Source organism: Anopheles gambiae, chromosome X (assembly GCF_943734735.2).
Source record: "Anopheles gambiae chromosome X, idAnoGambNW_F1_1, whole genome shotgun sequence".
In the NCBI taxonomy this organism is placed as follows: domain Eukaryota; kingdom Metazoa; phylum Arthropoda; class Insecta; order Diptera; family Culicidae; genus Anopheles; species Anopheles gambiae.
The window spans coordinates 9,863,434-9,890,338 of record NC_064600.1 but is presented as its reverse complement, the minus strand read 5'-3'; the positions used below and the strand labels follow the sequence as shown (position 1 = coordinate 9,890,338).

Genomic DNA, 26,905 nt, shown 5'->3' with positions numbered 1-26,905 from the left:
ATAAATTCACATGTTGCACGTATTATTTATGTTAGTTCATCGGTTTTATTTTTTCTTTGTTTTATCGAAGAGTTCAAAATTAACCGTCCAAATGTATGTGTGTGTGCGTTTGGTTTTTTTTGTTTTTGTTTTTCTACTCCCTATTTCCGCTTGTAGCCACAGCAAGAGATTCTTCAATGGAGTAGTTTTTGAGGAATCCTTTTTCCCTTTCTTTTTCTTTGTTTCAAAAACAAATTCAAGGCGATACGCCGAAAGCACGAAGCTTTCACTACTACAACAATTTAACAAACTAATTATAGTAAAAAAAAAAGAAAGAATCTCCTAAAGTTCACAGTGTTCCCTTCTCGTGTTATCCGCCACCACCGCTTTGATTTTTTTGCCTACCATTTGTTACTAACTAACTAAATTGCACAAAAAAGATCGAAATTTTGCCTCCTTTTTTCAATCCGCTTGGCTACTATTTTCCACATGCGTGTCCGCCACAGCCAGTCCCCTCGGTCAGAGGGTCTCTTTGAGTGCCGAGAGGGCGTCCGGGTGTGGAATGGCGGGAAACGTAACATAAAAAAAAACGAAAGGAAGAAAACAACGGGAGCAGACATCGCTCCAACACCTTCCCGTACAGCTGTGTGTGGTCAAACGGTTTGTACCATAATTGCAATGCGTCCGTAATTGTCCTCCTGCTGCCTCCCTCGCGCCATGGTGTTGGATTGTCCCCTTCTTTCGCGCTCTACTTCAGACCGTGCTGGTCGATCAGCTTCTGCACCTTGTCGACGTACGCCTGCTTCGCGTCCTCCTGCGACATGCCCTTGCGGCCGTTCCACGCCTCCCACTTCGATTTGCCCTTGAAGTCGAGGAAGCCGGGCTTCTCCGTGTTGCAGTCGCCGACGGTCGCCTGCTTGAACAGGCCGTATATTTCCAGCAGATCGGCGTCGGCGGGCGTGGCATTCAGGTTCTTCACGTTCTCGACCGCCTTGTCAAAGTTCTGCAGGGAAGGGGGGGAGTAAGCCGGTTAGCAACTGGTCACAAAGTAGCCTGCCCCTGCCCAAAAGGGCATCCTTGCATCCGGCTTGGGAATAACCTCAATCGACGGTGTTTGCGAACGAGCAAAACACAAACGCCGGCAGAGGTGATTGTTTTCCCTTTGCAAAAGCAACGGAAAGATAAATAGGAAAGCGCCTTACCTCCTGTAGGGACATTTTGCTGCACGGATTTTTTTTTTTTATTAAACTGCTTTGCTAAACGGAGCGGCCACGTTTGGGCGATGGCAAAGATGGAAGGTTACTGTCGTCGAGATGATGAGCGAGATAAAACTGGATATACACACACACACACACACACACACACACACACACACACACACAAAGATGAGTGGCGACGTACGAAAATGGCGCATACACATCTGAAGCTGCGGCCACACGAAAGAACCGGTTCGGTGGGGGGCTTTTGCATTTTGTAACGGTTTTTTTGGTTTTGTTCTTGATAAACAAATTTTTAAAATATTGCAGAAAAATGTAAAACATGCAGTGGATGTAAAGAAATCACGGTTTAGCATCGATGTTTGCAGAATTTGTGCTATTTTGTGCACATTAATTTGCAACGTTCATGTGGCCGGCGCTGCAACTGTCAAATTCAAAATGTGAACAAAACCAAACAACAATCAAAGTGTGCTGTATAAAACAACATGTGTTTTTCTTTTATTACTTTTAAAATCTCAGCATTACAAACGCCTTCTTTAGATGAAAAAAGTGGTCTTAATAAAATACAACGCGTTTAACCGTAGAGTTGGCAACCAGATTTACACACGTAAGTTGGCAAACGGCATACCCGGGTATTCCACACGTTTTGATGTAAAAAATTAACGATTTTCATGGGTAAACAATGCATTCTATATTTTAATGCTGTAAGCAAGTAGTGGCGACCATATATTCTCTTCTATTTCATTTATTCATTAAGTTTTTTTTCATTTTATTATAAAAATAACGGTCAAATTAAAATTTGGAATCGATTGAATTTTACTCGAAAATAGGCACAATTCGAAAAGAAGAAGAAAAGAAACGTCATTCTCCATACAAAATGTATGGAATATCCGGGTATGCTGGTTGCCAACTTACGAGGTAAAGTTAAAAAATCAAAATAAAATACTTACAGGCTGTTTAAAATTACAACTTATGCACCAACAAATCATAAATTAAAAGTTGATGGGCTACAGAAAATTTCAGGCCAATAAAAGCAGTGAATCAAAAGTTATTGCAGTTTAAAGTTGAATAAAAATACCCGGGATCCGGTTGCCAACTTAAAGGATATTGGGGTAAATTTGAACCGATAAATCGTTATTTCTGGTCACTCTGCCTGCAAATCACGATATCACAAATCGACGCAAGCGTGAAAGAGATAGAGTAGAGCGACTTCACACGAAACTGTCAAAATCAGCTGCCAACTGTCAGCCAGCTTTGAATGTGTGTGTGTGTGCCATTGCCGTCAGCAACAACGGCGAACGCGCGACGAGATGAAACACGCAACAGACAGGCCTGGGCGGCTGGAGACTTTGACCCCCAAGGCGACCACCGGAAAGTGGGGCCGTAATAGTCAAGTGAAGCTAATTGCGCGGGCAGTGAATTAAGCGACTGGACCGTACGAGCGCCATGCAGCGGAACGTGCAAACGGTCCGGCGCATCAACGTGCTGCGCCGCATCCTCGCCCACCAGCAGCCGGCCGTGGCCGGTGTGGGCGGCGTATCGTGGAGCCGACACTGTAGCACCACCGCCACCGGTGGCACCATTCAGATCGACGACGTGGAGAAGGAGATCGATGTGCCGCTGCGCCCGGAACTCGTCCCGACCGGTTACGGTATGGATGTGTTTGTGCTTCGTTATTGCCATTTGGCCAACGTCGATTAACACCTCTTCCTCTCTTCCCTCTGGTTGGGTGTTTCAGTGAGCGTCAGCGAGACCGGCGAGGCGGCCCTGTCCCAGACCCGGCTGCACCATCTCCGGTGGATGCTGCAGAAGGATAAGCTCGGGCAGGACATACTGCTGCTCGGGCGGCCCGGCGGCCTGCGGCGTAGGATCGTGATGCAGTACTCGGAGCTGACGCGGCGCGAGGTCGAGTACATACTGCTGAACCGCGACACGACCGAGAGCGACTTGAAGCAGCGCCGGGAGATACTGGACGGCACGTCCTCGTACCACAACCAGAGCGCGGTCCGGGCCGCCATCGAGGGCCGCATACTGCTGATCGAGGGGGTGGAGAAGACGGAGCGGAACGTGCTGCCGATATTGAACAATCTGCTCGAGAACCGGGAGATGCACCTGGAGGATGGCCGGTTCCTGATAGCGGCCAAAAACTACGACGCCCTGCTGGAGGTGAGTGAGCGAGGCCCCGGGTGAGGGAATTCATCAAACTACCCGTGTGTTGTTTTGCAATCTCGTACGCATTCATACGAAATTAAGGTTTAAAACACAACCAATAGCACGTGGTAGAGATAAGAAAGCATGACGAGGCAAGGAGCGAGATAAACTAAAGATATGCGGGAAAGGACTGGTGTGATTAAAAGCCGCGTATCATGTAGAATGGCGCGTTTAATTTGTTTTTTTTTTAAATATGAATTTAAAAAACGGCTTAATATGAGATATTAACATACCAGCAACAAGTGATACAGGAGAGTAGGAGCATTATGGTCATGGTTGTTGACGTGAACGTGTAACATGCAGGGTTTTTTTTTTTATGCCGGTAGGATATTCTGGGTGTAGTAAAACCAAGTTCTCCTTACAGATAGAGATCGTTAACAGTTCCTAGCAATAAGCCGGCAATGAACGTGGCCTGATTTGTAACTCGGCGAAATTCCGCACTCTGAAGATCTATTCGTTAATCCAGCCTAGCTCGCGGACAGAGAAACCAGGGCATAAGAATAGACGGTTGAGTCCAACGATGCTACGAATTGATAATCGCAAAGAATGAAAACTTATTTGCAAACTATGGAGATTCCCGGACTGATTTCGCTTCTGAAACTTCTTATTGCAATTCTAGAACTGATGATCATTCCGGAGCTAATTCCAACTATGGAGTTAATTCTGATTCCGTTACCGGAGCAAATTGCGATTCCCGCGTTGATTTCGGCATTTCTATGAGAATAGGCTTTTGGGTCCTTATCAGCGACGATTGTATCTAAAGCCGCCACGAACCCAAATTTACTTGTAAACGATCCATTCTCATGGAAATTCCGGGACGTATTTCGTTTCCAAAACTTCTGATTTTAATTCTAGAACTGACTCTGATTCTCGAGCCAAAACTGATTCCGATTCCGGAGTTGATCGCGATTTTCGGAGGAACTCCGATACCGGAGCCGATTTTGGATTCTGGAATTTACTCCGGAATCGGAATCGTATCAATTCCGGATCCAGAGTCGGCACCGGAATCGGCTCCGTAACCGGAATCGTTTCCAGAATAGCAATCGGCTCAGGAATCTGAATTGGCTCAGAAATCTGAATCGACTTTGAAAATATACATTTAGATCCAATGATGCTATTGTTGTTGTTAGTATGGTTTAGAGAGGCTTTGGCTCCTGCGGAGTTCTTTCGCCTCCAATGATGCTATCATATTGATAGCCGCAAAGAATCAAAATTTACTTGTAAACTAGTGATGAGAAAAACAAAGTTTTGGTCGGAATTGATTCCGACTAGGTCCGAATTTTTGAGAAATCGATTCCGGATAGTAGATCCTCAATCAGTTTCGGGAATCGGTTCCGGAATTGGGTCCGGAATCAAAGTCGATTTCGGTATTTCTATGAGAATAGGGTTTTGGGTCCTATACCGGATCCGATCCGATTTCGGATACTGGAATCTACTCTGAAATTGGCCCCGGAATTGGAGTTGGCATCGGAATCGGCTCCGGAACCGGAATCGATTCCATAATAGGAACCGGCTCCGGAACCGGAACCGATTCCAGAATAGAAATAGGCTCTGGAACCGGAATCGATTCCAGAATCGGAACTGGAATCGATTCTAAAATATAAATCGGCTCCGGAACCGGATTCGTTTCCAGTACCAGAATCGGCTTCGGAATTAATTCTGGACACGGAATCGGTACCGGGTAGTTCCGACTCCAAGCTCCTACCACTAATCGAGTCGCTAAATGTTAATTATGATCTATTTACTTTTCTTTCTCCCTGCAGCGCTTCAGCCGCGACCAGCTGGACCAGTGGGGACTGGTGCGGGTGTCGGAGAAATTCCGCGTAATCGCCCTCGGTCTGCCGGTGCCGCGGTACCGCGGCTCCCCGCTCGATCCACCGCTCCGGTCCCGCTTCCAGGCGCGCGACATTGCCGAGCTGCCGTACGTGGAGGTGCTGACGGAGGCGAAAGCCCTCGCCGGTCCGCTCGACCACCCGGACGTGCTGACCAAGCTGGTCTCGTTCGCGTACGGCATCCAGTCGGCCTCGGCCCTGCTGCCCGACTTCCCGATCGACAATTTGCAGTACGCGGGCCGGCTGCTCCGCCACAACGGCACGCTGACCGAGCAGGAGCTGCTGCGGCGCTTGTACCCCTACCCGGTGTTTCTCGAGAAGGAGGGCAGCTCGTACGTGACCGGGCTGATGGAGTCGCTCAAGTTTGCTCCGGCGGAAGGTGCGGCCAACCGAGCGGCGGTGGAAAGCGTTACGGCGGAAGGCGACGAGCTAAAGGTGCGATTGCAAACGGCGAAGGGACCGGTCGAGTTTCGGCTGCCCGCTGGTACGTCCAGCCCGCTCGAGGACAAGCGGCAACCGTTCATACCGACGCCGTACCAGACCGGCCTGCTGGCCGAGCTGGTGCAAACGGTGGCCGTCGGTGACGTGTGTCTCGTGGGCCCGAAGGGTTGCGGCAAATCGATACTGGCCGAGCAGCTGTGCCGGCTGCTGAACGACCAGCACCTGGAGGCGATGGTCCTGTACCAGGACATGACGGCGCGCGACCTGCTGCAGAAGCGCACGACCCGCCTGAACGGCGACACGGTGTGGCAGGACTCACCGCTGCTTCTGGCCGCCCTCGCCGGGCACGCGATCGTGCTGGACGGCGTGCACCGGCTGCACCACAGCACGCTCGGCACACTGCACCGGCTGGTGCACGATCGCGAGCTGCAGCTGTACGATGGCCGCCGGCTGCTGGCCCACGACCGGTACGACCGGCTGCAGGCGGCCCAGCCGGGGCAGGATCTGCGGGCGGCCGGCCTGCTGCGCATCCATCCCGGCTTCCGCATCATCGCGCTGGCCGAGCCGGCCCAGAGTGGGGCGGCGGGTACGAACGGGCCGTCCCGCACCGCCTGGATCGGGGCGGAGACGCTCGCCCTCTTCCTGTTTCACGAGGTGCGCGGGCTGAGCGAGCGCGAGGAGCGCCACGTGCTCGACACGCTGTACGGCCCGATCGGCGAAACGATGGAGCAAATCCTGCGTGTCGCGCACCACCTGCGCACCTCGAACGATCCGGTGCAGCAGACGCTCGCCGGCAATCTGTCCACCCGGCAGCTGCTGCGCATCGCCCGCCGGCTGCACCAGTACGGGGAGGAGGAGAATCGGGCCGGGGCAGCGGCCGACATACTGCACGCCACCTTTCTGAGCAAGTTCATGCCGAGCCTGCCGCGCTCGGTGCTCGATTCGGCGATGCGCCGCTACCTGGACGGCTACAGCGGTGCGACGGCCGGTGAGTCGGACCGAGCCGCCCCGATCGCGGTGGAGCAGACGGACGAGCTGTTGCGGATTGGGCGCACGAGCGTACCGCGGTACCGCACCGACGCGGTCAGCAAGATCCCGGACATTGTGTTCTACGACGTGCCGCAGCACCTGCGGCTGATGGAGCGGCTGCTGCAGGACTTTCTGCTCGGCGAGCATCTGCTGCTGGTGGGCAACCAGGGCGTCGGCAAGAACAAGATCGTCGACCGGCTGCTGCAGCTGATGGGGCGGCCGCGCGAGTACATCCAGCTGCACCGCGACACCACCGTCCAGTCGCTGACGCTGCAGGCGACGGTGCGGGACGGCCGGATCGCGTACGAGGACTCGCCGCTGGTGAAGGCGGTCCGGCACGGGCACGTGCTGGTGGTGGACGAGGCGGACAAGGCGCCCGTCCACGTCACCTGCATACTGAAGACGCTCGTCGAGCACGGCGAGATGCTGCTGTCCGACGGGCGCAAGATTTGCCCGCCCAGTGCGAAGGGAGGCGGCGGCGGCTTCCTGCCGACCCATCCCGACTTCCGCATGATCGTGCTGGCGAACCGGCCCGGCTTTCCCTTCCTCGGGAACGATTTCTTTGCCGCGCTGGGCGATCTGTTCGCGTGCCACGCGGTCGACAATCCGCTGCCCGAGTCGGAGCGCTACCTGCTGCAGCAGTACGGGCCGTCCGTGCCGGTCGCGACGATCGGCCGGCTGGTGGACGCGTTCGCCGAGCTGCGCGAGATGGCGGACGCCGGCAAGCTCCACTATCCGTACTCGACGCGCGAGGTCGTCGCGATCGTGCGCCATCTGGAGCGCTTCCCGGCCGACCCGCTCGCCGAGGTCATTGGCAACGTGCTCGACTACGACCGGTACGCGCCGGAAACGCTCGACCAGGTGACAGCGGTGCTGCTGCGCCACGGGCTGCCGGTCGGCGAGTACGCCGCGGGGTGCGAGGCGCTCGCGGCGATGCGCCGCCAGCGCGAGCTGCAGCTGACGGTGCGCAGCCACAGCGGGAAGGGCGTGTCCGGACCGAAGCACGGCAAGGTCGACCCGAACAATGACCCGCACGTCGGGGGCAACACGTGGGCGGGCGGTACGGGCGGGCGCGATACGGCCGGGCTCGGCGGCAAGGGTGGCCCGTACCGGCTCGACGCCGGCCACAAGGTGCACCAGCTGTCCGACGCGGAGAAGGACGACATCCCGGAGTCGGTGAAGCAGGCGGCGCGCGACATGAACCGGAAAGCGTTCGAGGAGAAGCTGCGCGAGATACAGATGAGCCCGTACGAGCACAAGGTGTACGAGCAGTACGCGGAGCCGGTCCGGCGCCAGGTGCAGCAGCTGCGCATCACGCTGCAGGCGCTGCAGGCGCGGGCCCGGGAGCGCCAGTGGCAGCGGCACCGTAGCGCGGGCGAGCTGGACGACACCAAGCTGGTGGAGGGGCTGACGGGCGAGCGAGCGATCTACAAGCAGCGGGCGGAGCAGGAGCCCGAACCGGGCACGCCCCAGGAGAAGCCGAAGCGCCTCAAGCTGGTGGTGGACGTGTCCGGGTCGATGTACCGGTTCAACGGGTACGATGGCCGGCTCGACCGCGAGCTGGAGGCGACCGTGATGGTGATGGAAGCGTTCGACGGGTTCGAGGGCAAGATCCGGTACGACATCGTCGGGCACAGCGGGGAGGCGGTGGCCGTCCCGTTCGTGAGCGAGAACAACCCGCCGAAGGATGCGAAGCGCCGGCTCGAGACGATCAAGATGATGCACGCGCACGCCCAGTTCTGCTGGAGCGGCGACCACACGCTGGCCGCGACCGAGCTGGCGGTGGACGAGCTGGCCAAGGAGGACTGCGACGAGGCGATCGTGATCGTGCTGAGCGATGCCAACCTGGCCCGATACGGCATCACGCCGCGCAAGCTGAATGCGGCGCTGGCGCGCCAATCGCCCCGCGTCCAGGCGTACGTCATCTTCATCGGCAGCCTGGACGACGAGGCGAAGGTAGTGGCGGACAGCATGACCGCGGGCAAGGCGTTCGTCTGCATGGATCTGGAGCAGCTGCCCCACATTATGCGCCAGATCTTTGCCGCCTCGCTGCTGCAGTAGTGTTGGTAACGATCGGGGGTTTCTTTTTGGGTATTTTTTTTTTTTCGTTTTATTCCAACTAGACAGTTTGTTAGTTGCTAGGGGGCTATACATTGTACCTTATCCGGTGTGTACAGATGCTTGTTATTGCAATACATTTCGCTATACCGATTCTGAAACGTACAATCGATTCTGTTTCTACGTGTTTTGGGGACACTTACGGGTTAAAACAATTCATTCTTTCATTGATCCGAACGATCCGAACATTCTTTGTTTAGTTGTGTAAACATGGGAAAGTAAGGGGATGTATTAACACAGTGGCACCCCTCATAACGAGTAAAGCATCCAAATTGAAAGTATAACAACACATTTGAGAATATTGTTGGAATGATATCTGCAAAATAGATTTTTAAAAATTTCAATCGTATGTGGATCTTATTTCTCAACCCTTTGTGGATCTAATTTGACTACTACGAATCTTAGCTCCGTAACTTGCACTGTTTACATTGTCGGCAGTGGTATGAAATATTTCAGTTTTCAGTTCAGTATTATCAGTATTAAACAAAAAACCCATCACCAGTTCACTAACTCATTGCACTCAAGAATCTTATTTTCTTGTGGTTTAAGCAGCCTTCAGACACCTTTGGTTAAGACACCGAAATAGGAAGGATGGACATCAACATTTTTGATTTTTTTCCCCTGACATATCGATCGACCGGAGTGAGCTATGAAACATCATACAGCGGTACCACTTCCCTGGGAAGTTGGTCCAGCTGTTAGAGACCACCATGATCGGGGTGCAAAGCAAGGTGAGAGTGTCGTACTTGATGTCGGAAAGGAATTCGAATCTCACAGGGGTCTGAGACACTGGCAATGGACTCTCCTGTTTGCCCTTCCTCAATTTGGGCCTACCACGCCTCCTCTGTCCTTATGGACGGCCTAAAAAGACTTTACGGGCTGGGTCGTCCGTTTCCATGCGTACAACATGGCCAGTCCACCGGAGCCTGGCGAGCTTGATACGCTGCACGACCGTGAGGTCGCCGTACAGCTCGTATAGCTCGTCATTGTAGCGGCTCCACCATTGTCCTTCCACACATACGGACCCAAGTATCCTTCTGAGCATCTTCCTCTCGAACGCGGCTAAGAGGGTTTCGTCAGATTTGGACAGTGTCCATGTCTCAGAGGCGTATGTGAGTACCGGAACTATATAAGTACTATATAGTCCCAGCTTCGTCCGTCGCGACAGGTTCTTTGAGGTGAACTGCTTTTTCAGGCTGTAGAATGACCGGTTGGCAGCCAGCATCCTTGCGCGCAGCTCAGCATCCATGCTATTGTCGTTGCTGACCTTTGACTCAAGATAGGTGAATTGTGGGACGACTTCAAAAGTGCGTTCACCTATATGCACGTCACGCCTACGTAGATTCTGATTATTTATTGGTAGGTCCGTTGATGTTGCCACCAGCAGTTTGGTCTTTGCTTTGTTTATCAGCAATCCGAGGCTGTCTGCCGCCTGTTACATAGGAGAGCCGCAGACCAATGATGTCTATATCATCAGCGTATGCCAGGATCTGGGTTGACTTATAGAAGATGGTTCCCGTAGTCTCCACCCTCGAGTCACGGATGGCCCTCTCTAGCGCCAGGTTGATTTAGGTGGTAGCAAAAGGTCCTGAGAGTTTTCCATCCACCCTCACCTGGAATGTGACGTTGGTTATAGTCATTCTAACCAGCCTTATCAGTTTGGCCGGGATTCTAAAAGAGCTCCTAGCGTCGTATAGTTTTACCCTGGCTATGCTATCATTTGTGGCTTTGAAGCCAATGAACAGATGGTAGGTGTCGTGTCTGTATTCTGCCATCATCTGCAAGATCTTTGATATTTTCAGTTGTCGTAGCAGTCCAACCTCTCTCTCTCTCTCCCTTCTTGTATATGTCTCTCTATATGTGTCTATGTCTATGTCTATGTCTATGTCTATGTCTCTATGTCTATGTATATGTGTATAGTCGCTCTTCTTATATATGGGGTAGATGATGCCGAGATTCCAATCACATGCCATCGATTCGCTATCTCACACCTCAGCAACAATTTGACGAATCTCGTTTTCTAGTCGTGCACCTCCATTTTTGACCAGTTCGGCTGCAATTCCGTCGGTTCCGGGTGCCTTGTTATTTGTTTAGTTTGTTTAGCGTCGGGTTGATATATTTTTTCATTCAGTTCAGTTTCTTTCAGGAAAAGAGTTTCCTGCATAATGCGTGAATCATTGGAACGTATTAAACTCGTTAAGAATGGTTCTGCGGTATCCTTCAATAAAAAAGGCTCTATAAATGTGGAAAGTTTACACAGTGTCTGAAGCTAATTAAGATGCTTATTAACTTACATTGGTGCCTTACAGACAAACATCATTAACCACGACACAAAGCATTGGCGCCTTACAGGTCATAAATAAGGCACGTAGCCATTCATTTGTGCCCGAAAGGCACACATTAGGTTTTGAGTCTTCTTTGGTGCAACAACCGTTGTCGGGTCTAGGCTAATGATGGGTAAAGTTGGCAAAATTCCGAAAATGACTCCGAAAATTTTAAAACTGACTCCGGTAGGTAGGTCCACCTACACTTCAGCATTGCCTGAAGTAGTTCGGAATCGTCCGGAGTCGTTCGTGGTCGGTAGAAGTCGACAAGAGTCAGGCTTCGAATCCAAGGCCTGTATACTAAATGGACGCTCAAAGTGAAAGACAAAAAAACGCAACGAAATTAAATGTCTGATCACAAACACATTGCACCATCCGGCTCCGGTTGACTTTGACCGACTCCGATTCCGGTTGGCTCCAGATAGCTCCGAACGACTCCGGACAACTCTGAACAACTCTGGAAGACAACTCCGGGCGATACTGCACGACTATGGCTCTAACCGACTCCAATTTCAGATGATTCCAGACAGCTCCGGAAGACCTCGGACGACTCTGAACAACTCTGGACAGCTCCGAACAACTCCAACTTCAGACATCTCCGGGCGACGCTACACGACTCCGATTCCGGATGATTCCAGGCAGCTCCGGACGACCTTGGACGACTCTGGACAATTCTGGACAACTCCGTACGATTTCAACTTCGGACATCTCCGACTCCGGGCGACTTCGGACGACTCGAGACAGCTCCGGACGACTCCGTTTCCGGGCGGAACTAGTGGTTCCCATTTTGCCGGAGTTGAAATCGTACTAATAATAGTCGGAGTCGGATCGGAGTCGTGGGTGCGCTCCGTGGGCAATTTTGACGGGAACAGGTGTAATATTAGTAGTAGTGCGAATCCCTTTGCAAAAAAGGGGCTTTGCAAGAACCCTTCTAATAGAGGAATTGCATGGCAATCCCTAATTTGCTTCCTTCTTCTTACTACCCAAATCTTGATATCGCTTTTTTATAGTTCTTTCGGGATGTAATACCAATTCCAATGTGACTTGGTCCCTCCAGCACTCCTAAACAGCCCCGAAAAGAGACGAAAACCGACACTGAAAGCAAACTTTATCATAGCCACAATATCTCGCCAAGTAATGTATATTTCGTGTGCACATTGCTTTGCCACTTTTCGCACAGCACCGTCGTCGTTCCCTCCCCTTCGCTATCTCCTCGGGTTTTGTTTGCCCTTTTGTCTATCTCTTTTTCTTCTTCATTTTTTTTTAAATATATTATAAGTGATTTTTGTTTGCTAAGCAAATGCAACGCTTGTTGTTGTTTTTTTTTTTTAATTCAAATAACAGAGTTTGCAGGAAAAAAAGAAAAAAGGAGCTAAAAAATTGTCTACAGGTTATAATAATGCTTTCTTTCTTTTTTTGCTACTACACTAAATTCGTCCGTCCGTCCCCACATCAACGATTCTTGTTTTTTTTGTGTAACATTTAAAATTAGGAGAGCCACATCCACCAAGCAAATAACGCAAGACAAATAAAAGCAGAACAGAAGAAACAAAATAAGAATACATAAACGAAACAATATTTAACAAAAGCCGAGCAAAAAAAAAAAAAAGGCAACTAACACGAGGGTGTGCCAGCGGTGTGGATGACGATTGTGATTAGTGTGTTTCTCTTTCCTTTTGCTAAGTACGCGCTTTGTTTTTTTCTTCCCCGCACTTTGATGCTGACGGCTGACGGCCGAAAGCCACGCCAGAAAGTATTACGATCGCACAAACAAACAGAAAACAAACAAAAAAACTAATATTGCTTATAGTTGGAGAGAAAACGGAAAAATAATACACAAAGTGGTAAACAGCATTGAGCCTTGCGAAAAACAAACAAAGCATGGTCGCGGTGCTCGCGTCCCGGAACAAAAAAAAGAAAAAAAAACGGATACAGATTCGTGCTGCTAAGAGCATACTTTTCCCTAACTATGTACATTACAATAGCAAACGCGTGTGAGAAATATTGCTACTACTGTCCCTAATCGAATCGGCATTTGGTGGGGATGGCAGAAACGGGGGGATACAAAAATTAGGTGGGGAACATATTGGGGAAAACTTAAAGAAACGAAAGAAAATAATTAAACTAAACGTTTGTTACGAAAATACTGCTGTGCTTGAAAAATTATTGCTTGTTCTCGCTGTCCCTACCATCGCCCAACCATAATCCTTTCCGATCCGTGTTCTGATTTTACTATTCGCGTGTTCTGATTCTTCCCCTTCTTTCCCTACCCATCGCTTTGCACTAGATTTGAGCCGTTCTTGGTAGGATTTGAGCAAACAAGCCATGCATATTTTTTTTCTTGTTGCGGAAAGCATGTTGCTTCCGTGTCTTTCATTTCGTTTGCACATTCAATTACTCAGTCCTCGCACGCATGCTTTTTTCCGATTGGCAAACCAATACATCCTGTCCAGGTGTGTGTGTCTGTCTATATTACAGTCGTGTGTGTGTGTTCACTGTTGAGTAACGAGACGGCGCTGGGATCATCTCGCACACAACGGTGGCGTCGTTTTGTTTTTTTCTAGACATATAAATTACTAACGTACTAAACCGCGCATTGTTCCATTCCCCAAGCGCGCGCGCGCGCGGCTTGCCATTTTGCCCTTGGTTCAGGTCCCTTTGCCCTTTTGCCTAAACAAACAGCAGCCTGCCGTTCGAGCTGGTCGGCCCGTTCACGCTCGAGGAGGCGCTGATCGGGATGGTCGGTGCACCGTGGGCCGTCGCTGTCATCCCACTGGCCACGGTGCCGTTCCCGGCGAGCAGCACATTGTCCGGCACCGGCACGCCCCCGTTGCTGTGCAGCGGTGCGTACGGGTAGCGCCGCCCGGCGGTGGCGGTGCCGTTGCTGATACCGGTCGGCGGCCCGGTCGCCGCCGCCTCCTTCGCGCCGTACGCGTACGGCAGGAGCGTGTCCTGCCGGCGGGCAAAGTATTTGGCGCGGTTGTAGCACAGCACGCCCAGTATCGCCACCAGCATGCCGAGCACGTTCACCCACGTGACCGGATTGCCCAGCACAAACAGCGAGATGGCGATGACGAAGATGCGCTTGCTGGCGCTCGCCACCGCGTACGTGAGCGGCGTCACCAGCGACAGCACGCTGAACGCCAGTATGTTCTGCAGCCAGTTCAGCACGCCGTCGGTAAAGAGCAGCGCAATGACGCGATAGTCACCCGTTACCTGGAGGAGGAAGAGGAAAAAAACACAGCAAAAAGGATGAAAGAAACATTAATGAGGGGGTGAATTCATTCCAGCCACGAGAGGCGCACGTTGGACGCGATACGTTACGATCGAGGGATGCTTCATCACGTTAAACATGTCGACGTAGATCCAGACGGGCAGGAACATGAACAGGGCCAGCCGGCCGAGTATGTGCAGCAGGCGGAGATGGTGCACGCCCGTCTCCTTCAGCACCTTCTTGGAGAAGATGTTCTGCAGCGAGAAGCCCATCGTCGCGATCAGCGCACTGACCAGCCCGATCACGTCGAACGACAGCTCGGTGAGCGTGGCGATGCCGACGCCGACGATGATCGGCACCAGCGACAGGTAGACGGCTTTGGTTTGCCGCTCGCGCATGATCACGCGCGACAGTATCACGGTAAACAGTGGCATCGTCGCTTTCACTGTTTGAAAGGGAAATTTGGAGGAAAACGGGAATGCAATTGTGATTAGTATATTTAGTAATGTTAAATTTCTTCAAACAATCGCTCAAAAGCGAAAATAAAGATCCCTAACACCCACCAGGGGACGGCAAGAACGACAAGACTTAGTTGGATCAACCAGGCCGTTGGTGTGCCCCAACAACCAGAACCTGTACAATTCAATCAGTTCATTCCAAAAGAACGAACGACCTACGTTCTTCTAATTAACGTTCATCGGTTCTTTAGAAGCCATAATGCACAGAGTTGTTCATAAAAAGAACGTCCTACCCGTCGAGATAAAGAACATCCTAGTCGGACAGGTCGTTGGAGGCAATACATTGGATGGAGGCAATACAAATATGAACGTGAACCGTATGACTAGGTCGTTCGCAAAAAGAACTTTCTGGTCTGCCAAATAATTTTCATGATCTGAATGAACTGCAATGAACGAAAGAATCGCGATTCACGCTCAGTTCATCTAAGTGAAAGAACTAGTACATTCACGTGCATGAAAATGAACCAAATTGCCCAAGCTTAGTTCTTACGTGAAATAATAATAATAATAGTAAAAATAATACCACTATACAAATTGTGCTTAATTCCTGCGTTAATTCCTTTGATTTAATTTATAAACAGAATTTCTACGTTCAATCTATATGCTTGAATTTGCAGCTTATTTTATGCTGCCCTCGAAATGGTTTGACGAACAGGAACCATTTCGGTTCCACACGGTTCGTGCCGGAACCGAAACCGCTCCAGGAGGTGTAGGTTCTAGGATCGGTATTATTTTCGTATCGATTCCACGGCCGGTGTTGATTCAGTTTCAGTTTGTAATCGGTTCCAAGGTCCATTGTTGGCACGATATCGACCTCGTGTGGATTAGCCAAACAAATAGCAACAATTGTTAAACCTCAGATGGCGCTGTCGAGAGAGATAAGGACGGAAAGATGCGCCAAGATATGAGACGTTCATGCTGATCATAAATAGGGCCAATTGGATAAAAGTTCGGCTAAGTTCACTAAGTGGGGTCAGGCAAGGTCAGGGCTGATCAGCTGAGGAATAATAGGCGCCATCGCAAACCGCGCGCAGTAGCAAAAGTTTAGCCAGAAAGGACAGACGAATTTTTAAACAGCGCAATGAAGTCCAAATAACCTTGGAAATTAATCTTTAGAGATCCGATTCCAGATTCGAATCAATCATCGCTCAAGATTCATATGAATGAAACTCAACGAAAGATTCATGAAACCCAACACTAGTTGGTACCGACTAAGGCAGCGGTCGGCAAAGTCCAACCCGTCCAAAGTTTTGAAATTCCAATGTTTGTATACCATTTCGTCTACAAAATACTGAACATCTTGAAATATGACATTTCATACCTTCGAACTCTCCCAAATTGCATTATAGTAACATGGATTGACTAACATTCTACCACTAATATTGCTTCTACATGACAATGCTCTTGATTGTTGATTTTAAGAGTACGACAATTACACACTGTTGCCTTTTAAGATTACAACGATTGTTAAGGAGCTTTTAAAAAAGGATTCAGTTATCAATTTGTCTGAAAAAAAAAAATGTTTCAGTCGTTAGGGACTTTGTAGTATGTATCACCAGAATATCCCCAATATTTTTTGAAGCATGAGAGAAGAGGTTTATCAAGAAGCCAAAATTGCTCTTGCTCTGTTGTTTTACATTTTAAACACTTTTGTGTTCTATGTTACCAATCCTTGATTTAAAAATCTGTACAATTAATTTTAATAGCAGATATTTAATAATAGGAATTTCCACCTTGCTTGGATGATGATAAGACCAAAGAAAATCTACAAATACAACCGCATTGCATTGCTTAATTTCGCTAGCATTGAATTCATTTGTGTCTAAAATTTTATCGCTCTAAAAACTCTACTGAATTTCCTACGCTATTTCCTACGCCATTTCTTGCGCTAATTCCTACGCTGCACATTTACTTCCGGGTATGGTTTGACGACTTGAATTGAAATTGTATCGGTTTCATACCCGGATCAGTTACATGTATCGTTCCGAATCTGAATCCGGAACAACTCAGGGTACAATTCCTAAAAATAAATGAAATCGGGAGCTATTTCTGGATTAGTATGGGTTCATGATGGGTTCCAGGGCCGGTATGGGTTCATGATAGGTTCCAGGACCAGTATGATCAGTATTGGGTCCTGGACCGGTTTGGGATCAGTATCGGTTCCTGGACCGGCATACGTTCAGTAATCAGGTAAAGGACCGGCATTAGGCCATGTGCAGTTCTTGAACCAGAAAAGATTATGTATTGGTGTCAGGACCAGTATGGGTTTGGTTTTGGTTTTAGGCCTCCTAATCCTAATTATCATAAGTACCTAAATTGAGTTTCGAGACCATTGTTTTTAGAGTACTATTACCTGGCCAAATTAACTAGTGATGTTAAAATGTACCATGCATACAGATGGGTGCCACAGAAAAAACAAATCAAAATAAAGTTTTTAAGTGATTGAACTATTCCATTATAATTAGAAACCCTGTAAGCTGAAAGTCAATTTCATCTCCGGTATGGGCGTGGGATCGTGATCGGTTCCAAGATATGCGTTCAGGATCACTTCAGTGATCAGTTTAATGATAGAAAAAAGCAGGACTAGTATGGATTTGTTCTTGATTTGTTCAATTCCACGACCAGCATGGGGTCAGGTTCAGTTCCAGCATAATTCTAGACTCGTGTAGGGTCATCTGTTTTTCATTATCGAATAAATAGGACATTATTTTTATGCTTCTGTCTAGCTAAAGGAGCAAACGGCTTAACAATACTCTGTAATTAATGATAAATTGTCTGATCTTCTAATTAAAAAAGGGATTTGCAAGCAATTTAGCATCAAGACATAATGCATAGAGTAAAAGTTGAATCTTTATCGTTAAAGTGTCTTTACCGCTACAGAGAATGTAATGTTTGATCGCTTTTTGAAAGGATCAATTACTTCAACAATAATGTTTGTGTTTTTAAAACCTTTTTCCTGCCAACAAACTGAAACTATCTGAATAGTTTACACATGAAAATACGATCGACTAGTAATAATACTAATAAAAAAAAAACAAATCGATCAACCCTTTTTACAAAGAACCCGCCCTTAGAGAGGGAACGTTTCCAGCACGCTTTGCTACATCTCTATCACCACTTCGCGTTTGATTGCAGGAGTTTGAATGATAACCTCCGTTATATGTGCCGTGTTTGATTGGTGAAGCTGCACGTGCCAAACGCGCGGTACGGTACCGTGTTTCGCTGACCCAGTTGTTGTTCACACGCGTTGGCTTCGTCTTCGCACGCTTCAGACTTTCACTTTCACACAATCACACACACAGCGTGCAGGTTTTGCGTAACCTCCGTCTCGGTAATTCCCGCTGGTTGCCGTTAGGGGGAAAAAACCCCGGCTAAAAAGAAACCAAAAACCAAAACGTTGCTGCAAAGACTCACCGGTGTGGGCGTACGATACCGGCACCTTCCAGATGGAGATGTGCGAGGTGACGGAGGCCAAAAATTTCCCCAGCGCCAGCGGCACGATAAAGCTGAAGTAGTAGCGCCAGGAGATGTCGACGTACTTCCGGACGCCCCACAGGTTGAAGAACGGCCCGCTGTACACGGTGATGCTGGTCAGCTGTATCATCGTAACCGTCATCGGGTAGGGGAACTCGCTCAGTATCATCTTGCCGATCACGTTGTTGCTGCTCGACACCACGTACCAGAGGATGCAGAGAAAGACGATCGTGAGCGTTTGGCGCATGGTGCCGTCGGGGGCGCCTGCCGCCCCCTGTCCGGCGTATCCGCCACCACCGTCCGGCAGGAGCGGTGCGCTGCCGCCGGTGCGGCCACCACCGCCGCCCCCGACACTACGCAGCCCGTTGACGAGCGTACCGATCGGACGCTTCAGCACCTGCGCCATCGTGTGCGAGGACGACCAACGTTTGGCCACAGAAGACGTCGTTTATTTTTACCCACTTACCCCTATGACTAGGGGAGGGGAGTTGGAGGCTTCAGGTGCACGGACAGGAGAGCTGGGGTATGCTCTTAGCAAGGGGAGGCAATACACGTATGCGGCCAGTGGCCTCTCTCTCGCTCTTCCGTTTGGCTACTGATCGGTGCGTCGACGGATGGAAAGCAAATGTTGTCGTGTACACACATCACACATCGTCACCGATGGCGTTCGTATTCTTTCACAGGGACGGGTCGGGCAGCCTTTCCTCGCTGGCCTTGGCCTCGACTGTTCCGTTGCACTCTGGGCGGCACTGGTGGTTGGGCAGGAATGGCCTTCCTCCGCTCGTTCCGATAGCCCGTAGCAAAGGCTCGCTGCAAAAAAAAAACACACAGGCACAATTAGTTCACTGCGCCTTTTTCACACAACACCACCACAACCACCATTGGGCAAAAGGAAATCGAAAATGGGGAAGGAAAATTTACACACCCTTGGCGGTGCACAGCTCACGATACGTGTCGACGAAGCATCTAGCGACTGGCGTTTACATTGACCACGTCTCACGGTGTATCTGCGTGGCCGCGTGTGTGCAGTATGTGTATGTGTGTGCGAACTGTCAAAAATGGAGCAAACGAAGCGAAACAGCCCTCAGCTGATGTTGTGAGCTCTTTCTTTCCCTCGCTTTTTCGGGAGCGCTGGTGCGAGCGAGAGCGCACTACATTGTTGACAGATCGTCCCAGCTGGCTGTCAACTGTCGCTGACGTTTGCGGATGGGCACTATGGGCGCAAAATGGTTCTTATTGGACAAAGGGGTGTTTTTTGCAATTCTATAGATTTTAATTTTGCTTCGTAGATGATATTTTGTTTTTAATTATTGGTAATTTTCATGGCTATTTCATGAATTTTTGTTTATTATTTCTTATCAATTCTGCGTGCACAACCTTGCCTACAGTAATGAATTGCAGGGGTTTTCAAGTCAGCTCAAGCCATGCACATAATTAGCATTTGAAAATGCACTCCAAAATGCCCAAGCGCCAAAGATTACGTTTGAACGACTCGGAAATCAAATGTCCATTGAAAAGAAAAACGAAGTCTCCATAGTTTCACCCCAAGCGCCACAGATTACGCTTAAACGACTAGAAAATCTAATATCCATAGAAGAAAAAAAAACGAAAGCTTCATTGGTTTGCTCAATAGATGGCGCGTATTACAACTTTGTATTGCTGTCCTTTTCTTGCAATGTGTTTCGACAAGTTTCATCTAATCATGACCTATATAGCCTTCTAACTTTCCGAGCAAAAATCTATATGAATGGTCGTGCGCTCAGATACGTGAGTATCGACACCAACGACCATCGCTCAAATCTCACTTGCTTTAATGCTGGTGGTTTACATTGGAGATTAGTGTTTAAACAATCGTATCGCCGTTCTAGTTCTAGCGATGCATAACTTCAATGAGAAACCATACAACAGTACAGAGGGAATGAGAAAGCTCTCCAAGCGAGTAAGCACCACTGGCTGAAAATCCCACCAAGAAATGGCGCCTCCAGCTTTTTTGCTATTTTTAGAATGCATGAGTCGTTTGCCATCTGCTATTTGAAGTCTTTCTATATTCCGTTTAAGTTGATTTTTTTGTTATTTATTTATTATTTTTTTATAGGTGATGATAATGAATTTTGTAAGTGATGATTAGATGAAGCTTGTCGAAACACATTGCAAGAAAAGAACATCATTATAATGATGAGTTGTATTACACCATCCATTGAACAAACCAATGAAGCTATGGAGCTTTCGTTTTTTTTTTTTTTTATTCTATGGATATTCGATTTTTCAGTCGTTTAAGCGTAATCTCTAGCGCTTGGGAAATGACTTGAAAAACCATGTATTTTCTTGATTTCGGACAGTATACAATGACAGCTCCGCCCGCTGTGCGACACGTGCATGCGGCGTTTGGCAAGCACGCGCGGCTGCTGCTGTAAACAACAAAATCTCGCACTGAAACGCACGCATTGCCGGGGTCCAGCATTGAATAAGTGTAGGTACCTCATCGCGCAGTAATGGAATGGATTTTTTTTTATTAAATCAACATCACAAACATTGAACCATCTTTGTTGCAGGCTCTATTTTTTAGGTTTTGTTTTTTGGCACCATGGAACGAGAAACGTTAGAAAGCACTGTGTACGAGATAACGAGAGGGGCAAAAACTTGGCACAAAGCAGTCAAACAACGAACCAACAATGAACGGACGACATCCTCCCACCGGTGAAATGTATAAAGGAACAAAGTAACAGCAACAGTCGCAGACCAACGAACGGCTACTACGGGTGCCGGGTGCGAGCAAATAATAATCTGGTCTACCGGGAGAGCAGAAGCAAACGACTGGCACCGGGACCCGACTACTTTGCCTTGCCAACCTTGAGTGCGCGCATTACCTGCTCCTCCCGGATCAGAGCCTGAATTTTCTGCAGCGCCAGTATCAGGCTGACCAGATTGACCGCGTACGTGGTGACGCACACGACGCACATGTCCTGCAGCACGAAGTAGAGCAGGTAGGCGAGGTAGAGCGACAGCCCGTTGGACAGCAGTATGAGGTAGCTGGTCAGCCGCGAGACGGCCAGATTGTTGCTGAAGCTGAGGCCGGCCACTAGGAAGTAGTAGAAGATGCCGTAGAACCCGTTCGGCACGTTCAGCAGCGAGTCGTCGCCGAGCAACGGCCCGACAATGCCAAAGCCACGCCCGTACCTGGAAATGGAGAAATGGCAAAGAGAGCAATTGGAGATGGGGAAGGAGAAAAACTTTCTTTTTATAGGAAACAGGAGGATCATTTTCTCTGCAATTGCGGAAGATACTTCGAGGATCGGAAAACTATAGCTCTTGGTCTTTCGTCACCAAGATGGTCCTAATTAATGAGAGGACCTGGTGCGCAGTGAAGGAGCTAGCTGAAGGTGAATCGGCAGTGAGCGAAGAAATATCCCAGCAAGCATTGACTGCAATATGTCTCAGTATTGATTCAAGAACATAAGGACTGTTGCGAGATGCTAAAAATACGAAAGAGGTGTGGGGTAATCTTCGAAACACTTCGTTATTTGAAACGGACGAAAACCATGAAGCTTATATACAACAGTACAAGCGATGGAAGCTTCGAAGGTTTTTGTGATGCTGAGTGGATCAATGACACTGATAACCGTCATTCTATTACTGGTTATGTGAAGAAGCAGTCTGAAGGTCCAGTTGCCTGGAATTGCCGTAAACCATCAACTGTAGCACTTTCGGCGACATTGCAGTTTCAGCAGTCACTCAGGAAGCTGTTTGATGGAAAGGTTTTCGAAAAGAACTGTTGGGATGTGCAGAGCCATTGACGATTTATTGTGATGATCGGAGTGCTATCCATCTGGCAGAGAGGCAAATTGGCTACTCATGCAGAAGTAAACATATCGATATACGACACCATTTCGTCAGACATAGCGTTGCAAGAAAAATAATACAGCTGAAACATGTTTGCTCTGGAAATCAAGAAGCAGAATTGCTTACTAAGATACTTCCTATCAGCAAAGCAGTAAAGATGGACGAGAGACCCTTGGAATTAAGTCAATTCTGGATTAAGGAGGGATGTTAGAGTAGTAACAATTGAATTGAAGTAACCTTTGGTAATGTGTTAATACATTTTTACTCTGTGTTACACCTCCAAACCTTACAGACGTAATATTCAATAGAAACCCATGAAGGTCCCACCCTAGGATTGCTGTTCCCATGTTGAAGGAACAAAAAGAGAGGAGCATGATGGCGACGTCGCAAAAAAAAAATAAAAACAAATGAACTCCCGCGCGGTGCCATATGTGTTAATCTCACCCATCATTAAGCTGCGAATAATCCAGCTGTGGCGTTATAAAATCCAGTTCCACAGGCAGCCCGCATACGGCTGCTTTACGATGCACCGTTTTATGGCAAACAGATGCCGCCGCAGCCCCAAGCGTCACCACCTTATTGTCGCGCGATTGCACAAACGTGTTCGCGGTGCAGTGTAGTTTTCGCTCGCTCGCGGGCATTCTCTGCGTGCTTTTGCCGATTTTTGGTTTTTCTTTTGCTACCCGTTTTACGACCCCGGCGCAATGGCGCACGCATGGGGGCTGCTTGCACGCGGAAGGGTGCAAACTTTTATTGCACCTAAAACGCGGCGAATCGTTCCCATTTGGTGCCGCTCAACGGCAAACGCTCCGCTAAATTATTGGCAATTTGATTTTCTTGTTTTTTTTCCCATCCTCTCACATTTCCCACCCATATGCTAATGATGTGGCGGTACTTGATCATTCCTTTTGATTTGTTAGCTTGATTGGGGTTTGTCCTCGCGCTGCCTTCGCCAAGCAATGGGGCGAATCAATTGATCGACAATAATCACTTTATTGCTTTACATCTCATAAAACTCACCCATATGCTATCGAATGATGCACATTTGCATAGGAAACGGCATCATTGGTCCGCACTCCTTACTGTTGGCTTCCCTAGGTTTCCTTCTTACGTACCGGTGAATCCCTTTTGCATTCCATCCCGCTCCTTACCTGGAGGTAAACACTTTGGTGCAGCTGATGCGCTCGCTAATGTCGCACATGGCCTGGTAGGTATGGTCGTGCTCGGCCCGCAGCTCCACGTAGGACGTGTACAGCGACAGCAGAAAGCCGCACACGCTCAGGCCGACGAGCGCGAGCGTGTACGTGCATTTGCAGTTGCCCGCCAGGATGCTCATCCTGCGTGTTGCCTAATCGCTTCCGAAGTAACTGATGGATCGCGCAATATGGAAAGCGTTTGTTTTGGCTACAGACACAGGGACACTTTTACATCGCAGCGAACAGAAGCGGCAAAAAGGGAACGATCGAACTTTGTACCAACACCAATCGATACACCTATATGGCGTCTCCCCGAGGGTAAGGGGTGAGATTTTGGAATATAGGCTCTGATGTGATTGTTGTTGTTTCCTCCCTCCCCTCTGCCCTTCCTCTGGCACTTCTACGCCACGGTGACGTTTGGTGTCAAACGGGGTCAAACGAAAACAATGCAATAGCATCCTGGTCCCGACTGTCACGACCCGGGGGATGGCAAAATAACGTTCAATTTGAATTTCGATTGTTTTTGAACATATTTTTTCCCATTCCGCGTTCGTTCCGGGACCTGTATATTAAATCATGCAGAACAATGCCATCAATCGCTAGTATTTTGGTAAAGGTCCCCCTTTTCATCGCAATAGAGGGATTCAAAAACGACAAGCACGCACAATTAAAAGAAGATAATAAAAAAACATAAACAAAACAATATTGCCATAATCAAGTGTAGCCGCCAAGCAAACGTCACGAACCGAAATTGAAAGTTTTTGGTAAGGGAGTACGGGGCAATAGCGATCACGCAGAGAAAGGGTTTCATTTGAAATAGGTTCTCACAAAGGGCTTATCACACTGAGGAATATGTGAAATAGAAATGGTACGTAAAAAAAACGCGTTTGATAGCTTTTACCTCGCCAGAGTAAATGAATTGGTCTTGTAAGCTAGGGGTCTCCAAACTACGGCCCACGGGTCGCATGCGGCATTCGAGAGCTTATAATGCGGCCCCAGATGACTTTGCATAGGTTAAAATAAATATAACATTATTTAGACTTTTTTGAATAAAATTGTATTTTTCATTTTTCTTAGACAAAAGCCAAGCTTTAGTAATACGAAGCTGAACAGGTCTCCTTAGTATTTTGTTATAAAATCTGATTCAAACGTTCACTCGTCAGTTTAAGGTAGCGTCAAATGGCCCTCAAATGAGTTATTTTGAAGCAATGCGGCCCGTGAGCTGAAAAGTTTGGAGGCCCCTGCTGTAAGCCAATGTAGATTCCTGCAGGAGGTAGAATTATACTGTCACAGTGTAAAACGGTGTTTTTTTTAAAGTAAGAAACACATAAATCCAATACGTGACAGTGTAGTCGCAAAACAAATTCTTCCACACAAAATAGTTATTTGAAGCAAAAAGACGTGTTTTAAATATAATTCCGTTTCATTAATATTTCTGTGTAATGAGGTCAGCAACAGATAAATTACAGATTTATTCCTGTAATGTATAAAGGGTCCCTTAATACGTTAAAAGCTAAAAACTAAATATTTTTAGCATAAATTCATCATGTCCCAAATAGCCAAAATTGCTTAAGCAGCCAATTTTGGAAAGCTCGAAGATCGCTGCTCGAATTCGCCTTTTCCAGTAAATAAACAGCATCAATGTTCCAGGTGGTCCTTCTTAATAGCGCCTAAGCAGCTTCCTTGTGCGACGGTGCCGAGGATTTTTTTTCTTTGTGTTTTATTTTCAAGCCAGCGTCATCGATGCAATAACTGTCGATTAACAACAAGATTTGTTTTGTTTAAGTACATGTATTTATTTTTATATCCTTAAACATTCATGAATTGCACTAAATGTCACACAATTTATTGTACAATCACAATCACTTCGCTCAAAATAATTTCTTCAATTAAGTTATCTAACTTGTACAGCAGCAATGAGATGATTGACGGCGTCTGTCTTTGACACTTTGACAAGACCCACCTTGTACCGATGTTATGCATTAAAAAGCTCAAAAGTTCCACCAAGTTCGGTACGCTTTCTTAAAAAGCCTTAAAGTTGCATCGTCAACCCTATAGATAGTACTAATCAGCCGCAAAGTTCCAAAGAGAACAGTCACTCTCAAAGTTCGACATCGGAGCGATTTTTCGTTAAACAGCCCCAAATCAGCTATGGAGTTCCAGCTGGCTATTTGGAGTGTATTAAATACAAATAAAAATAAATGAAAATATTCACAATATAAAAGCATTTTCGTGTGGCAACACTCTCCATTAATTCCTGTACAGTTGAACAATAGTGCATCTGCAAAAAACGTGATGTCCATTTTTTTCATTCAAAATTTGTCCTCGTATGTATGGTCCTCGACTGGTAGTCGCAAAATGTTATTTGCATGTTGCATCGAATAATATTAGAATCGGTCGTGAGAATCATTAAACTCAACTATTTTTTGTAAACACGCTGATGCTGTTTAATTTAAAGCTCTGGTCTATTAAAATGTTGCAGAATCATTTCTTTTGTTGCAAAAAAAAAAACAAAAAAATGATTTGCTTCACGTTTATTTGCTGCAGGAACACTTTTGATCACGTTTGCGCATCAAAATGTATAATGTAAATAATTGCAACTTAATTTTAAAACAGTTAAGTCCAGCAATGTTGCCATTGAACCAATGTTGCCGCAACATGCTCATAGACCCAGGCCTTAAAAAAAAAATGCCACAGCCAGTGCCGATAGCTTAGTTCCGATTACCCAATCGGTTAGTTCGCCCCGTGCTGCCATAAGCTGTCAAAAGCGTCCAGATTAACGGCTTGTGCAATCGCGCAAAGGCGAAGAATGAAGCATTCCTGATTTATTTTCGCTCTTGCTCTTAAAAAGCAAACAGCAAGAGTGAAAACGAAACCTTTCCCCCCCTGCCAGTGGTTGTGTAGTTTTACATTTTGCACATTAAAACAAATAAAAAAAAAACTGTATGTAAACAAACTGTCAGTGATGAAATAAAAATTTAAATTTGAAACAGTTTTTAAATGTAAAAGGCCGACTGCTGAGCACCTAGACCATCCAGCAAAGCCACGGGAAAGAGTGCAACGGGAACGGTGAGTGCTGCCTGCACATGCGCTGCAGCGCGAGCGGGCCAGCTGTATCGAGCGTTGCTGAGAGCGAGACAGCCTGCGCAGGCCAGCACTGGAGCGCACCACTCTCGTGTGTGAGCTGTTGTTATTTTGGCAAGCGAGCGCCCCCTATCGCTCTCTCACTCTCCCCTTCTTTATCGTGCGCTAGCCGCTAGAACGGTCTCGCTCGCACGCACTCGATATTGATTCGCTCGTTCCAGGAAGCGTGCTCGAAATTGATTAGGCGCTCACCGTGCGCTGTACGCCTGCAGTCGCCCGCGAGCATGTGTGTGTGTGCGTGCGTTTGCGGTGGCCACTCACGGGGTGGGATTTTTTGTTCCCGTTTGCCTGCCGCGTCGGGCTCCGCGCTCTTTCTCGCTCGCTCGCTCTCTGTTTGCTCCGTACGCTCATGGCTGCCAACCTAACGA

The 26,905-nt window shown here is 48.1% G+C and overlaps 4 protein-coding genes and 1 long non-coding RNA gene across 5 annotated transcripts; 2 read left to right on the top strand and 3 right to left on the bottom strand.

Annotated features, from left to right (window-relative positions):
• Window positions 1-25: 25 nt before the first annotated feature.
• LOC4575968 (acyl-CoA-binding protein) lies at window positions 26-1,597 on the bottom strand. Its single transcript, XM_001237265.3, has 2 exons — window positions 1,182-1,597; window positions 26-982 (listed from the first exon to the last, which is right to left on the bottom strand). The coding sequence occupies exons 1-2, from the start codon at window positions 1,194-1,196 to the stop codon at window positions 728-730; spliced, it is 270 nt and encodes an 89-aa protein (XP_001237266.2). The 5' UTR covers window positions 1,197-1,597; the 3' UTR covers window positions 26-727.
• An 840-nt stretch (window positions 1,598-2,437) lies between these two features.
• LOC1271679 (von Willebrand factor A domain-containing protein 8) lies at window positions 2,438-8,932 on the top strand. Its single transcript, XM_310539.6, has 3 exons — window positions 2,438-2,847; window positions 2,935-3,362; window positions 5,171-8,932. The coding sequence occupies exons 1-3, from the start codon at window positions 2,643-2,645 to the stop codon at window positions 8,768-8,770; spliced, it is 4,233 nt and encodes a 1,410-aa protein (XP_310539.5). The 5' UTR covers window positions 2,438-2,642; the 3' UTR covers window positions 8,771-8,932.
• A 3,447-nt stretch (window positions 8,933-12,379) lies between these two features.
• On the bottom strand, window positions 12,380-19,426 carry LOC1271693 (solute carrier family 35 member E1 homolog). The gene is made up of 4 exons (XM_310540.5): window positions 19,283-19,426; window positions 18,298-19,167; window positions 14,476-14,810; window positions 12,380-14,367 (listed from the first exon to the last, which is right to left on the bottom strand). The coding sequence occupies exons 2-4, from the start codon at window positions 18,761-18,763 to the stop codon at window positions 13,822-13,824; spliced, it is 1,347 nt and encodes a 448-aa protein (XP_310540.5). The 5' UTR covers window positions 18,764-19,167; window positions 19,283-19,426; the 3' UTR covers window positions 12,380-13,821.
• A 799-nt stretch (window positions 19,427-20,225) lies between these two features.
• LOC133391580 (uncharacterized) lies at window positions 20,226-22,627 on the top strand. Its single transcript, XR_009765070.1, has 2 exons — window positions 20,226-20,827; window positions 20,910-22,627. It is a non-coding gene; the product is annotated as an uncharacterized LOC133391580 (long non-coding RNA).
• On the bottom strand, window positions 20,845-23,876 carry LOC1271615 (vitamin K epoxide reductase complex subunit 1-like protein 1). The gene is made up of 2 exons (XM_310541.5): window positions 23,349-23,876; window positions 20,845-21,534 (listed from the first exon to the last, which is right to left on the bottom strand). Exons 1-2 carry the CDS (start codon window positions 23,531-23,533, stop codon window positions 21,189-21,191), a joined length of 531 nt encoding a protein of 176 aa, XP_310541.3. The 5' UTR covers window positions 23,534-23,876; the 3' UTR covers window positions 20,845-21,188.
• Window positions 23,877-26,905: the final 3,029 nt, after the last annotated feature.

Coding starts and splice junctions, on each gene's coding strand:
- LOC1271615 (XM_310541.5), bottom strand. CDS start 23,533: ATGAGCATCCTGGCGGGCAACTGCAAATGCACGTACACGCTCGCGCTC. Junction 21,535..23,348: donor ACCAAAGTGTTTACCTCCAG/GTAAGGAGCGGG, acceptor CTCCATTTCCAG/GTACGGGCGTGGCTTTGGCA.
- LOC1271693 (XM_310540.5), bottom strand. CDS start 18,763: ATGGCGCAGGTGCTGAAGCGTCCGATCGGTACGCTCGTCAACGGGCTG. Junction 14,811..18,297: donor GGTATCGTACGCCCACACCG/GTGAGTCTTTGC, acceptor CCTTTCAAACAG/TGAAAGCGACGATGCCACTG. Junction 14,368..14,475: donor TGATGAAGCATCCCTCGATC/GTAACGTATCGC, acceptor TTCCTCCTCCAG/GTAACGGGTGACTATCGCGT.
- LOC1271679 (XM_310539.6), top strand. CDS start 2,643: ATGCAGCGGAACGTGCAAACGGTCCGGCGCATCAACGTGCTGCGCCGC. Junction 2,848..2,934: donor ACTCGTCCCGACCGGTTACG/GTATGGATGTGT, acceptor TGGGTGTTTCAG/TGAGCGTCAGCGAGACCGGC. Junction 3,363..5,170: donor ACTACGACGCCCTGCTGGAG/GTGAGTGAGCGA, acceptor TTCTCCCTGCAG/CGCTTCAGCCGCGACCAGCT.